This window comes from Brienomyrus brachyistius, chromosome 22 (genome assembly GCF_023856365.1).
Source record: "Brienomyrus brachyistius isolate T26 chromosome 22, BBRACH_0.4, whole genome shotgun sequence".
Lineage (NCBI taxonomy): Eukaryota > Metazoa > Chordata > Actinopteri > Osteoglossiformes > Mormyridae > Brienomyrus > Brienomyrus brachyistius.
This window is the reverse complement of record NC_064554.1, coordinates 16,503,810-16,517,202: the sequence shown is the minus strand read 5'-3', so window position 1 is coordinate 16,517,202 and position 13,393 is coordinate 16,503,810. Positions and strand designations below refer to the sequence as shown.

The window sequence follows — 13,393 nt, the reverse complement described above, 5'->3', positions numbered from 1 at the left end:
TGCTTATCGGAAAGCATGTGGAGAGGACGTGGCGAGGGCCCAGCTCCCAGCCTTCGATGGCCAGGAACAATCCCCTCCACTAAGACTCACCCTACTTTTCCTTCGAAAGACACCAAAATGTGTATGAGTGACTTAAAGCCAGAGGTGGAAAGTTCAGGTCCAGAAATTAGAAATCCAGACCAAGATTTAGTTTCAACCAACCAGTTGACTATAAAAGAGTCTTAGTCAGAGTAGTCAACTGGTTGGTTGAAGCAAAACCTCGGTCTGGATTTGTACTTTCTGGACCTGAAATTTCCACCTCTGCTTAAAACTCTGAGAGCCAAAAGCCTGGTTCAAATCCTGTATTTAATAACTACAGGACCTTACGAATATCAGACATATTAATTCCTGTTGCCAGACATGTTACAGCCACATAGAAGAGTGAGAAGCAGAGTTTCAGTGTCCAGCCCAATTATTCAGGACAGGAGCTATGAGCAGAACTGAAAATTGCAGAAAATAACAGAAAATAACTGCTGCACCAAGTCAGATAATCCTAATAAAAAAAACATATGAATAAACATAAATATATATTTTTAAATCATTTACAAATTACTCACGATTCAGAAAAAGCTGCAATAAAGGAAGAGCAGTCAGTCTCAGGGGGACAAAGGCTGTGATTTTAGTAGCAAGGATAATGTCTGTAAGATGCTTGGAACTGACAGAATAGGGAAAGTGAAATAAGTGCAATTATTTATGTTTAATTTTTATTTTGCTGTTTTATGGTGAGGGTTTGTTGGTTCGATGCCCCCTTTGGGACTGCATTCGCAGAGTCTCTGCATTCTCTACGTGTCCTTGTTCAGTTCCTTTCTGTATGACGTCTAAAAATTGGCTTATGATGTATAAGCAATTATGTAAAATGCATAGGATTCGATTATTACTTCTTTATTCTTTAGTTATGTGAAAAAGTATAATTTTGTAATTATCTGATAATAATTCTTAGTGTAAAGACTGCATAATTCTATTATATTAATAATTTAATTTGAATTTCTCAGAACTTCTCCTTCTGGAAATCATGGCAGTAATGGGCATGTGGGGCTGGGGGGGAAGGTGCCAAGCTATTTAAAGGGCCCCCTTTTAAAAGTACCGAGTGTCCCTTTTTAATTCTTCACCTGTGGGGGGCACCACATAGGCTTTGGCCATTATTACCTTTGACCACCGGCAATGCCCTAATGATGGGTCTTAAATTTAAATTGAATATTGTTAGCTTTTTAGATGAATGGATGGACAGATGGACAAGTGGATGGATGATGGATGGATGGGTGGATGATGGATGGATGATGGATGGATGGACAGATGGATGATGGATGGATGGACAGGCCCATTTCAGGAAGCAAGCACTCACCAGGATAGCGAGCAGAATTGGGGAGCGTATGATCCACCAGTAGGCCATGCTGTCGTTCCTCTGCCAGCACCTGGTGATGACATAAGTCCCCATTACAACCCACAGCTATAACCCGCTCATTCACTACTGACCTCGCAGACAATCACTGCTCCCCAGACCCGGACCGATCGCCGCATGAGGTGCAAAGTGCTACATGCGGTTTGCTAATGAATTATTCTTTTATAATGAAGGAATCCATCTAGGGGGAGCTAAAGAGAATGATTTAAGGAGCAGGGGTTGGGGGACAAATTAGGAGTCGTGGGGACCAAGACAATATGCTTTTACCACCATACAGGGGCAATTTCAAGGCACCCCCACCAGCATGTAAATTAACACTTAAATTCACAGTGAAACTGAGTTCAACTGCGAAGGCTGTTAAGAAACCAACAGTGAAGCAAATTGCTAAGAGATCTAAGCTAAAAGCTACTTTCCAAAAATTTACTCTATACACACACATGTTCATGTTCATATCTTTGTGGGGACTGTCCATTCATTTCTATGGGCATAACCATAATCGCAACAACCTTAACCCCTACCCAGCTGAAAGCTTAATCATAAATAACCAAACAAAATATAAGACTGTTGACATTTTAAGTTTTTTGATTGCAATCACAATCAGGAAAAAATGCCCCCCACAATGTCAAAATAACAGGTGACATAATATAATATAACATAATATAATAATATAATTTTTTTCAAACCCTGCGTGCAGCAGTACATCAGCATCCACAGCATGTGTCACAGCAGAGCTACCCGAATGCTGCAGCGTTATAGCGTGGTAGTTCAGTCTGTGGTGCAATTTCAGACATGTCCAGCAGGTGGCGTGGTGGCAAAGGACATGGATCTAACTGCAGTCCTTTTGAGATGGATTGCTTCAGTAAATAATCGGCCAGTCAAATGGGCAAAAAATTAAAGCTGCATTGAATAAAAGCATCAGCTCTATTTATAACAACGAGGTGAAAATTCCCAGTAAGGCTTTTTTGTATTCATCTTGCTTTGCCACAATGATTTGTCTTTGATGAGTAAAAGCTCAAAAAATGGAGGCTGCTCATTTTGCGAGCCACAGGTGCTCCCTGGTGTTCAGGGGCAATTATAGGATTTTCTGAAAGTAGGGGGCGTACAAGGGATTATAGTTCATCGAAAGAGTCCAGCCTCATCATTAGCCAATCACATGTTTGGAATCAATGAGTGACAGGTGAGGGGGCACTCCGGGGCCAATCAGCTTTCAGCTTGGGCGTATGCCGAAGAGGCCACGCCCCTGTATATGTCCCAGCCAATGTGTGGGACACTTGCCACACGCTCTGTGGAGGCACAGTAACCGCAAGACAGTAACATACAGCTTGTGCAGGCAGCAGGACGTGACCCAGAAGCAAACGTCTACAGTCAGCACTCACTCCTCATTCTCGTACAGGTACTTCGCCGTAGCCCAGGGCAGTATGAAGATCAGCGGTGCACCTGTGGGAGACACGGGACACAGGGGGCCGGCTTAGAGATTCCCCACCCTCTCCACTCCCTCCACCTTCTCCAGCATTACAGCCTCCTGTCCCTCCCCCCTCAAAATGAAATGATGAAGCTTTATATGTCATATGCACATGTACGAGTACAGGGACATCGGATTGGTGCATTTTTGCATATGCTCATCTTTAAGGCACACACATATATACAGCTGAGAATGAGGCTTGTGGTCCGAGCACAGGGCCAGCCCTATATCTGGGCCCCCTGAAGCATTTGGTAGAGGTCTAAGGGCCGTGCTCAAGGGCTTAAATAGAGTTGTGACTATTCTTCTAACACTAGGATTCGAACCGGCAACCTTCCGATCACAAGCACAGAGGTTTATAAGCACCCAAAATACAAGCAGAGGGATTGGATGAGCGTTTAAATCTCTTGGCGGACGGCCATGCTTGGTTTAACTCAACATGAGCCAAAAGGACGTGAGTTAAATGAGTTTGTGACAGCCAGCACACAGACCCGCTGGATGATTTCAAATCCTGTGGTTGATTTGCTAACCAAACGGAGACATTCCCGCCCACGCAAGGCGCTCACTCACCCCAGCCGATGCACAGGTAGATATTGAAGTAGTTCCTCTCTGTGAAAACAGTAACGACCAGCAGGTTGTAGAGGTAAATTCCTTCCACTAGTAGCCAGTAGTTGTTCGCAATGATGCTATAATGCATCATAACGAAGGCAACCCGGCAGGCCACGGCCATCTAAGAGCACAAGCATGGAGAGAATAAATGACATATACCTGAAATAAAATGATGCTTTACAGCAGGCTATTCCCCAAACACACACAAATAGAGGTGAGAGCAAAGCTTGGGGTAAGCTGTCCATCCAGCGCCCCCCCCCCCCCCCATTTCCTATCTGCTCAAGCTTCCTAGCCTGAATTCTGGTCCGTGGTTGAAAATGAAAATAAATGAAAACACGTCCCACGCTTCGTAAAACAAAATGTATGAAAATGTCACCTCTGCGTCCCAGAATGAATTGCAGATGTGACATTTAGGATTGGATGGAGTTCATTTTAATGGACTTACTGGAGTGAAGGCTGAGTGCAGATATTCCTGCTCTGATTCTTCAAGTCTGATTAGTCTCTGCGAGGTCAAATCGTACCACAGACCAGGCGTTTCCATTTTCTTACACATATGTCTGTTTTAATTAAGTCCCTGGGAATCTCGCTCTCCGTTGCTGCTTTGAGGCCCTCCTTGCCCCCCACCCTCGTCCACCGCCCACCTTGCCCCCGACCAGCCGCTCCACCTGGGAGTCGGAGTGGATGTCATCGGGGATGATGTGGGGGGTGGCTGTGTCGATCAGCACGTCCTTCAGGAGGATCAAGACGCCCTTGAGGATGAATGAGGCGAACAGGTTCATGTGGATGTTGTTACGCGTACAGTGGAGCTTCCTGAGGGGAGAGCGTTAAAAAAAAAAAAAACACAAAAGATTTATGACCTTTAACTTATGACCTTTGACCCCACCTATGACCTTTGACCCTCACTCATTGAATGGATTGGTGTATTTTAATAACGAAGAAGGTATGTCTGGAGAGCAAATGTGACATACTGCTGTTTCCTGCTTTCAACTAGAACATCAGCTATTAACCCCCCCAGTTTAATACACCTTTTAACACTTAAACCTGCTTCCCCCCTCCCCAAATTATGACCTTCCTCATAACCACTTCAGGTTTACGTGTATCTCACCAGTTCAACCTCATCTGGAACTGAACCACCACCCCCATCCCAAATGGTGCTTCTGTACAGCTTTGCCGGATCTGAACCGAATCCCTCTCCGCACCCACTTCTTACCGGAATGTCACCAGGATGCCGAGGGCCAGAACCAGAGCCCCAAGCGACAGCGAGTAGCCGACGGTGTACATGGCCAGGAAGCGGCTGAGGGTCCTGCCATACAGCTGGAACACACACACACACACACACGTTGGTGTTCCTATATAAATGGGGACCTTCAATTCATTTCTATGGGAAAAGCCCCAATCAAAATCATGACACCCTTAACACCCACCCAGCACTAACTTCGGTAACCATGAGTAACCAAACAAAATACAAGACCTTCGGCTATTTTAGTTCTTTTGATCACATTCACAGATTTTTATAAAATTGAGTTTTTTTATCGTGGGGACCTGAAAAACATCCCCAGAAGCTAGAAGGTTACAGCATCATATTTACAAACCCACATATATGGGTATGGGGGACGCAGACATGGATGGATCCCCGTGACTCACATACCTGCACACCCACGCATGGGCCCACGTGCCACAAAACTCCCACCACTGTGTACAGACACGCCAGTGAGCATCCAAATGGGATGCAAAGGCCCTCTGAACGCACAAACAGCGACATGGGCAGGCGGCGGCGGGTGTCACCTGCTCCGAGTCGTCCAGCTGACACTCGCTGGCATTTTTCATGGAGATCCACCGGCCTTCAGAGTCACACTCCCGGTACACGAAGCCGTGCTGGACTGCACAGACGGGCGGGGAGAGGGCCAGGTTAGCGGAACCAGCCCTATAACACACAGTACCCTCCCTAACGATTAGCGGCTTAGGGACTACTTGTGCAAATAGGGATACTGATGCTGTAGAAACACGATCATCCATAGAGTAGGTGAACCTGCTTGTATTTCTGCGGTGGAAACACTTCAGGCTGACTGAAACAGGCTGCCCTGTCATGCCATCCATCCATTTCTCTGCCATCGGCTATCACTGCCTTTCACCACCACCCAGCCCCCCTCCCCCTCCCAGCCCTTACCTTTGTGATGCCACGGCAGGTACCAAGGACAGGGGACGCCGATGGTGGTGTTGGGCAGTGCGTCCGGCCAGCAGGCGTACCTGTCGAAGGTGTGGTTGCAGACCACGCCTGATGGAGACGACCCCAAAACACATGTTAATCTTTACCTACGTTTTCGGACTGTTTATACGGCTCAATAATTTGCTGTGCTTTTCCCGTAGGTACCACAGCAAAGGGCCTCCCAGAAACTGAACTGGGAACCTTCAGGTCATGAGGTCATGCCATTAAAGACCCTCTTATACACAACAGAGACCTGCCCCTTCAAGCTTCTAGCAGGGCCATATAACTCAGAGACCTCCAGGGGGCAGTGTGTAGCTCAGTGCGCTAAGCCTCTACGCCTTCGATTAGAAGGTTGCCAGTCCCAGAACGTTCGTGGGTCCTTCACCAAGGCCCTTAGCCCCTAGCTCTCTGGGTGCCCTTCACAGCCAGATTGCTCTCACCTCCAGAGAGCAAGTTGGGGGGAGGCGTAAAGAGAATTTTTCCACAGGGATCAATGAAGTATCACCAGAGTTAGCTCACCAGAGGCCAGTGGCTCGCTGGTGATGTTACGTAGACACTCCTCTTTGTACATCTTCCACTGCTCCAGAAGAGTCTTCATGATTTTACCGTAGGACATCTGCGGGGGGCACAATCAAACAATGCAAAACATCCCATGATGCACAAGCTGCTGGTGAATATGCACCAAATCCTCCCACAAGTCAGAAACACAAACGAAAGAAAAATGGACAGATTTGCACCAAAAGTATGAAGATTTTACTAATCATAATCATTTTCATCTCTCAGTTTATTCTTTTGCTTAAACACGCATCCAACTTCTACCACTTGAACGCAATTGATTAATTCCTTTTTCTGGATTGTTTGACAGTGTTAGAAAAATGGGGTGATGGAGGAAATATTTATACAGCAAGATTCTAGTCCAGTTTTGGCATTAATGGATTCTAAGCTTTTGGTAAAATGCGCTGTTCCCTGGATTCAGAGAATTTGTTTCTGAAACACCCCAGGACCAGGATAAGTGGTTCGAATCTCCAAAACGGCCGCATCTCCATGAGTGTTGGGTCTCCATGTTCTCCCCATGTCATCGTGGGGTTTCCTCTGGGTTCTCCAGTTTCCCAAACACAGTCCAAAGACATGCTGATGTTAATTGGAGTTACCAAAATTCCATAGGTGTGAGATTGAGTGAATGATGCATGTGTGCCTTGTGATGGGTTGGTGCCCCATCCTGGATTATTCCCTACCTCATGCCCAAAGCCTACGAGATCAATTCCAGACCCCCCTACAACTCCAAATAGGACAAGCAGGTACAAAAAAGAGATGGGTGGATCTTCATTGGATTATATAGGACTGAGTGAGTTTTGGTTCCCAGTACTGATAAGTAAGCATGACTTTTGGTCACTGGGGGTCTCATCTCAAAAACAACAGGAAATGTACTGCGTGAGTTTTTGGAATTTTCCTTTTTAATTGCGTTATCCAGTAGCATCTCCATTAGCTGAAGCCTGCCCTAGCTAGTGTAGTGTGTAAAAACTCTGTAGACTCTGGTCACTGCGTCCATCCATGACAAGGAACTCAGTGGGCAGGGGTAGAATTCAAACCTATAACCACTTGGGTGGACATACAGCTGCAGCATCCAGCCCCTCTGCATGTTTATTCAAAACAACTCAGGCGACTTCCTATTCCGGGCCTTTCTGTACTTTTCTGAATCAGCACTCCTGGGGTTTTGAACTGGAAACGTTCATCTCCTGAGTCGCCACCACACTGTCAGCTCCCAGCCCCACACCCCATTAACAGAAGGGTGCTTGTTTTCGCTCGGTTTCCCGGCTTCACGGGCTGCCTCCTTTGTTTTGGCAGGGGGGCCGTGCTGTGTTCCTCTGTCTAAGTAGCTGTACTATAAATAGACCCCATAACTCATGCTACAGTCTGCTAAACTTAGACTCCCCCCCCCCCCCCCACCATGTCTGACAGTGCCACTAACGTGAATGATTAAACGTTTATTAACAAGGGTTGCACTGATTCAAAATGAGACGGGCCTCCCTTATTATCAAACATGTTTATCTAACTGATTATCCAGTGACTACATTTTCTTATTTATGTTTCAGTTCACTACTGCATTCTTCGTCATCATCATCGTCATCTGTACTTTTCATGGATGATTCATCCAGGGTCTCTCTTGCATACAGCCCAGACTTTCTGCAGTACATTGAACTCCCACCCACCCCTTTGTGACCAAAGTCTACGGCAGTGTTTCCCATCCCAGTCCTCTGGGAACCCCGGGCATTCCACGTTTTTGCTTCCTCTCAGCTCCCAGCGCCTATGTACCAGGCAATCAGCATTCCTGATTGGCCGGGAGCTGGGAGGGAGCAAAAACATGGACTGTCCGGGGTTCCCCGAGGACTGGGTTGGGAAACACTGGTCTTCGGCACCACAAACAAACACTGACCCACCCCAAGCCAAGGTCAGGCCCATAGCCTGAAATAAGATTTCATGGAGAGGTCGCGGCTGGTGGGACGATCGAAGGGGGGGGGGGGGGGGGTTTCCATTACAGTAGATTAGATTTGGATGATTTGGGCAGGGGGGGTCCGTTTCTAGATTTCGACAACCAGGGGATTGAAGCAAAATTCAAGGGGGGGTCAAGTTTGTCATTGTACGACCTATGCCTGCTACCGAAACTTTTCACGACTATGAGGTAAGTGTTGGGAGGGGGCTGTATGTGCCACAAAGCATGCCCCCTCGTGCATGTCCTCGTGCGAGACCTCACCTGGATGCTGGCGGAGAGTGAGAGCGCTGTCAGGAGGAGGGGCACCTGTGACATCCCTTAATCCTGCTGCGGAAACCAGGGAAGGGCGATGAGGGGGCTCACCTGCTCACCACGACGCCTGGACAGCACACAGAGAGAGCTGTCAGTATATATAGAGAGAGCTGTCAACACAGAAAGAGAGACCTTTCAGCACAGAAAGAGAGACCAGTTAGTACAGAGAGCTGTCATCAGAGAGAGAGAGAGCTGTCAGCAAAGAAAGAGAGAGCTGTCAGTACAGAGAGAGAGCTGTTAGCACAGAGAGAGAGAGAGAGAACTGTCAGCACAGAGAAAGAGAGAGCTGTCAGTACAGAGAGAGAGCTGTTAGCACAGAGAGAGAGAGATGTCAGCACAGAGAAAGAGAGAGCTGTCAGTACAGAGAGAGAGCTGTTAGCACAGAGAGAGAGAGAGAGATGTCAGCACAGAGAAAGAGAGCTGTCAGTACAGAGAGAGAGCTGTTAGCACAGAGAGAGAGAGAGATGTCAGCACAGAGAAAGAGAGAGCTGTCAGTACAGAGAAAGAGCTGTTAGCACAGAGAGAGAGAGAGATGTCAGCACAGAGAAAGAGAGAGCAGTCAGTACAGAGAGAGAGAACTGTCAGTACAGAGAAAGAGAGCTGTCTAGGTGACTAGGTTTTCTAAAAACACTCAAGGACAAAGAGGCCATAGGAATAGAGGTAATTAAATAACTGACAGAATAGCAAGATTTTCCACCTGATCAAGACGGGACAGGAGCCCCTTAGCATTACCTATACAGAGGCACACATCAGGGGATGGGGCCCCTTAGCATGTGCCCCTGCACGTAACCATTCAGTTGGACACCTTTGATACTCTTCAATGAGGCACAGGAGCATTCACGAATCGCCCTGCACTGCAGCGACTGCTGGATGACCAGTCTGAGGGTGACAGGTACCTCGGCACCTGTTTGCGCTTCCTGCTGATTGGTCTCACTAACTCCAATCATATAGTGACACTAAGAGAACATGAAGCCATGCCGCTTCTACGGAGCTTGTTAACAACCAAAGCAATCAGCCTCGATCAATGGGAGAGATACAGAGGCCCCTATGAGACCGGCTTGATGCACCCCAGCCAGTCTGTGTCTGGAGAAGTGTCCTTCTATACGTAGTCCAGAAACAAGTTTACTCCAATCAAGAACCATACCTACAGGAACGTGGTCATCTAGTTTTAAACCCATACATTGCGCAAAAAGGGCTCTGGTCCTGTGTCAAGACTCTGGATTGGTTATCCCTGCCAGGGGGCTCGGTTATTGGTTATTCAAAGCAGAGGTCAGTTTTTGTCAAGGGACTAGGATCATGTTGCCACGCCTCCTCCACCACAATGCCCCGCCTCCTGTATCACAAGGCACCGCCTCCACCACCAGTATAGCCCCTGTTCTCCACCACAGCACACATCTTCCACATCCACAGAAAAAAAGACCAGTTCATTATTAGATTTTTATGAACATTTACTGCAGCGTACAATTGTGTATTGACATTTAGAGTACATCATCGCACGCATTTCATATTTATTTCCTGCCAGTTGACAGCGTTCCTAGAGAAGGTTCAGGGTATAACTTTCATTTTTGATTTGCTGTTCTTTGGAGTCACACTGGAAAATAAATTGAATATGCAATTCTGAGTGAAATCTAAATGCTGACTGCGTGGGTGAATAAATAGAATTCAGAAAGAACGGAAATGTGAAGAAATACAAAGTGAAGGAGAAGATGGACGGAAATCGCAGCCCTTCGTGTTCAGCTCGGAATCCACCTCCCCAGTTCCCAGCTTCGGCCGACGCTGGAGAACGGGACGGAATCTGAAACGTTTCTGCAAAAAACACCTTCATTGCGGAAACATTTTTGGCGAAAACGTTTCAAATTCCATTCCGTTCCAGTCACTTGGAGAGGAACGTCACCGGAGTGCGGAAGGTCGGTAAGAAAATCCAAGAAAAACACAATATATGAGCTGAGACTCATTGTCGAAGCCAACCAGGGTGGGTGGGCAAAAATGCTGCCCTTTGACGTCTCTGGCAGACATTACATGTGAGATCTTACCCCTTGCTAAGGAAATCGGGTCAGCTTATTATTACATTGTCGACGTATTAACTCCCACTGGCTCTCAGGCCCGGCGAGATACGATCAGCTAAAAGCAATGCCTGGGTAATTGGGCTCATTATTCATTACCAAAACAGACAACAGATATAACTACTTACAGCAGTGAGCACAGTTCTTACGCAAATCCCCGTAAGCCAGTTGAGCTCGAGAGAAGGTGGGACTTTAGGGTTGTGTGACCAATGACTGAGAAGAGAAAGAGAAGTGGGCGGGACTCACAGATGATTGACAACCTGGAAGAGCAGAGCTCCTCAATGAAATGCAATGTGAAGGAGTGCAGGTGTGAGAATTGGTGAGACCAGTCAACAAATAGCATATATTCATGATTTCATGTTTATTGAGTAACAGATGTTCATTCTAGAATGCTGCGTGTTCAGCTCTTCACAGAGCCCACGCACCAAGTTTACATAGACCAGACTTGGAAGACACTGAGCCATTGGATTTCATCACTAATATGAGCTTCGGTAAAATATTAACATCAATATGGGGTATTGTCAGGGTCACTCTAGATGTCTCATTCGCAACAAAGTAACAACATTCAGAGATCAGAAGTTCCAATTGATGTTCGCATTTGGTAAATCACAGACGCGGAACCTTAAATCACACACCTTCCTTACTATCACAGTGGCTGAACCTTAAATCACACGCCTTCCTTTCTATCACAGAGGCTGAACCTTAAATCACACGCCTTCCTTTCTATCACAGAGGCTGAACCTTAAATCACACGCCTTCCTTTCTATCACAGAGGCTGAACCTTAAATCACACGCCTTGCTTACTATCACAGAGGCTGAACCTTAAATCACACACCTTCCTTTCTATCACAGAGGCTGAACCTTAAATCACACGCCTTGCTTACTATCACAGAGGCTGACCCTTACATCACATGCCTTCCTTACTATCGCAGAGGCTGAACCTTAAATCACATGCCTTTCTTACTATCACAGAGGCTGAACCTTAAATCACACGCCTTCCTTTCTATCACAGAGGCTGAACCTTAAATCACACGCCTTCCTTTCTATCACAGAGGCTGAACCTTAAATCACACGCCTTCCTTTCTATCACAGAGGCTGAACCTTAAATCACACGCCTTCCTTTCTATCACAGAGGCTGAACCTTAAATCACACGCCTTCCTTTCTATTACAGAGGCTGAACCTTAAATCACACGCCTTCCTTTCTATCACAGAGGCTGAACCTTAAATCACACGCCTTCCTTTCTATCACAGAGGCTGAACCTTAAATCACACGCCTTCCTTTCTATTACAGAGGCTGAACCTTAAATCACACGCCTTCCTTTCTATCACAGAGGTTGAACCTTAAATCACACGCCTTCCTTACTATCACAGAGGCTGAACCTTAAATCACCCGCCTTCCTTTCTATCACAGAGGCTGAAACCTCCTGCACACCCTTTTGGAACCTAAAATGCTCCCCCAAAATCACGCAATCTAACCCTGTCCCTGAGGAGTGACCTCTCAGCACACTAGCAGAATTCAATAAAAGGTCAAAAGAAAATATTGCAGACACAGAGCTACTAGCCCAGGGGGGTGGGCTGGGGTGGTTTGGCAGGCAATAGGCAATTTAGACACCAATTCGCCTAAGTACATGTTTCTGGACTGGGGAGGGAAATCGTGTCTTTCTCTCCTTAGAAACTGGCGACACTTAGCCAAGTTCTCCAAGTGATACACAGCTTCAGATCCAACAGTTTTCCGGGACTAGCAGTTTGCTGGATTTGATATTGGACCAAAAAAACTATTTCGCTGAACTCAGCTGGGGACAGGCGTACCACTCATTACCAGGCCAGATGTTTAAAGCTAATATGGGCCGTTCCACATGTCTACGAGGCTCCCAGATTCACAACACGTGGAAAGATGAAAATCTCCCCGCAGAATATCGAAAACGACTGTTGACAGGAACGTGAACCTGCATAAGCTAAGGCTGAACCAAGGCGGTTTAAGCTTCGCAGGCGTCCATCCATTACTTCACCTCCAGCTTGGCTTCAATATAGCTCAAAGGCCTCAGTTTCTTTCTTTTTCTTTACATTTGTGAGTTGCGTATTTATCGGGGGGGGGGGGGGGGGGGGATGCGGAGGCATGTGTTCAGATCACTCCCCCCCGCGAAACATCTAGATGGAACCAGCCAACCCACACTGTTGTCGAATTGCTCCGGCATTAGAAAACAATTAATGATCACAGGAACCCTAACAATGATTGCTATAATGGGTGGGGAAGTGCGTGCTGAAGAGAAGACACACAAAAATGTAGTCAGGACAATTCCAACACTGTGCAGAGCGATAATTTGCAGTAGAACAACACATTTTTGGCTGACACTATTGGAGTGGCTTCTGTGGGTAACATTTGGGTCACGTCACTGCTATTGGCACTTTGTGAGGAACACTAGGGTTTAGTGGACGTACTAGTTAAACGGACTTGCTAAAGGGGGTTAATATCTCCTGAACTCGGTGGTTGGTATCCACTTTTGAGGCTGAAAGAGGCGATTGAAGAGCTCAGAGTCTCTGGGTGGCGATGTTCTGCAGGAACAGGTGGCAAGCAAACAGGAGAAATGGTGAGCTACATTGAAACAGTCCTACAAAGGGTGTCATGGGGCTCTCAAAACGCAGTCACTGCAGTGGGAAACTTCACTAAGCCTCACTGGCTTGTGATTGATAGTAGGAAGGCAATCAGGCAAAGCCATATGTAAATCAGATATGCAGTGAGATTTGCTTATGTATAAAGCCACTTATGTGAGTTTGGCAGATTCCCTCCCTTACTGATTTTCTGTGACACTCCTT

The 13,393-nt window shown here is 46.7% G+C and overlaps 1 protein-coding gene across 3 annotated transcripts in view; it reads right to left on the bottom strand.

Annotated features, from left to right (window-relative positions):
- The window catches only part of gcgra (glucagon receptor a), a 41,856-nt gene that overhangs the window by 8,281 nt on the left and 20,182 nt on the right, over nucleotides 1-13,393 (bottom strand). For 2 of the 3 annotated variants that reach the window (XM_048990679.1, XM_048990680.1), the window contains exons 2-10: nucleotides 8,465-8,582; nucleotides 6,232-6,328; nucleotides 5,674-5,781; nucleotides 5,292-5,386; nucleotides 4,717-4,820; nucleotides 4,148-4,316; nucleotides 3,468-3,627; nucleotides 2,815-2,875; nucleotides 1,382-1,451 (exon numbers count right to left, since the gene is read on the bottom strand). In XM_048990679.1, the coding sequence (XP_048846636.1) occupies nucleotides 1,382-1,451; nucleotides 2,815-2,875; nucleotides 3,468-3,627; nucleotides 4,148-4,316; nucleotides 4,717-4,820; nucleotides 5,292-5,386; nucleotides 5,674-5,781; nucleotides 6,232-6,328; nucleotides 8,465-8,518 (918 nt within the window). In that variant the 5' untranslated portion in view covers nucleotides 8,519-8,582. The remainder of the gene's footprint in view (nucleotides 1-1,381; nucleotides 1,452-2,814; nucleotides 2,876-3,467; nucleotides 3,628-4,147; nucleotides 4,317-4,716; nucleotides 4,821-5,291; nucleotides 5,387-5,673; nucleotides 5,782-6,231; nucleotides 6,329-8,464; nucleotides 8,583-13,393) is intronic. The other variant, XM_048990681.1, reaches the window with a different exon arrangement.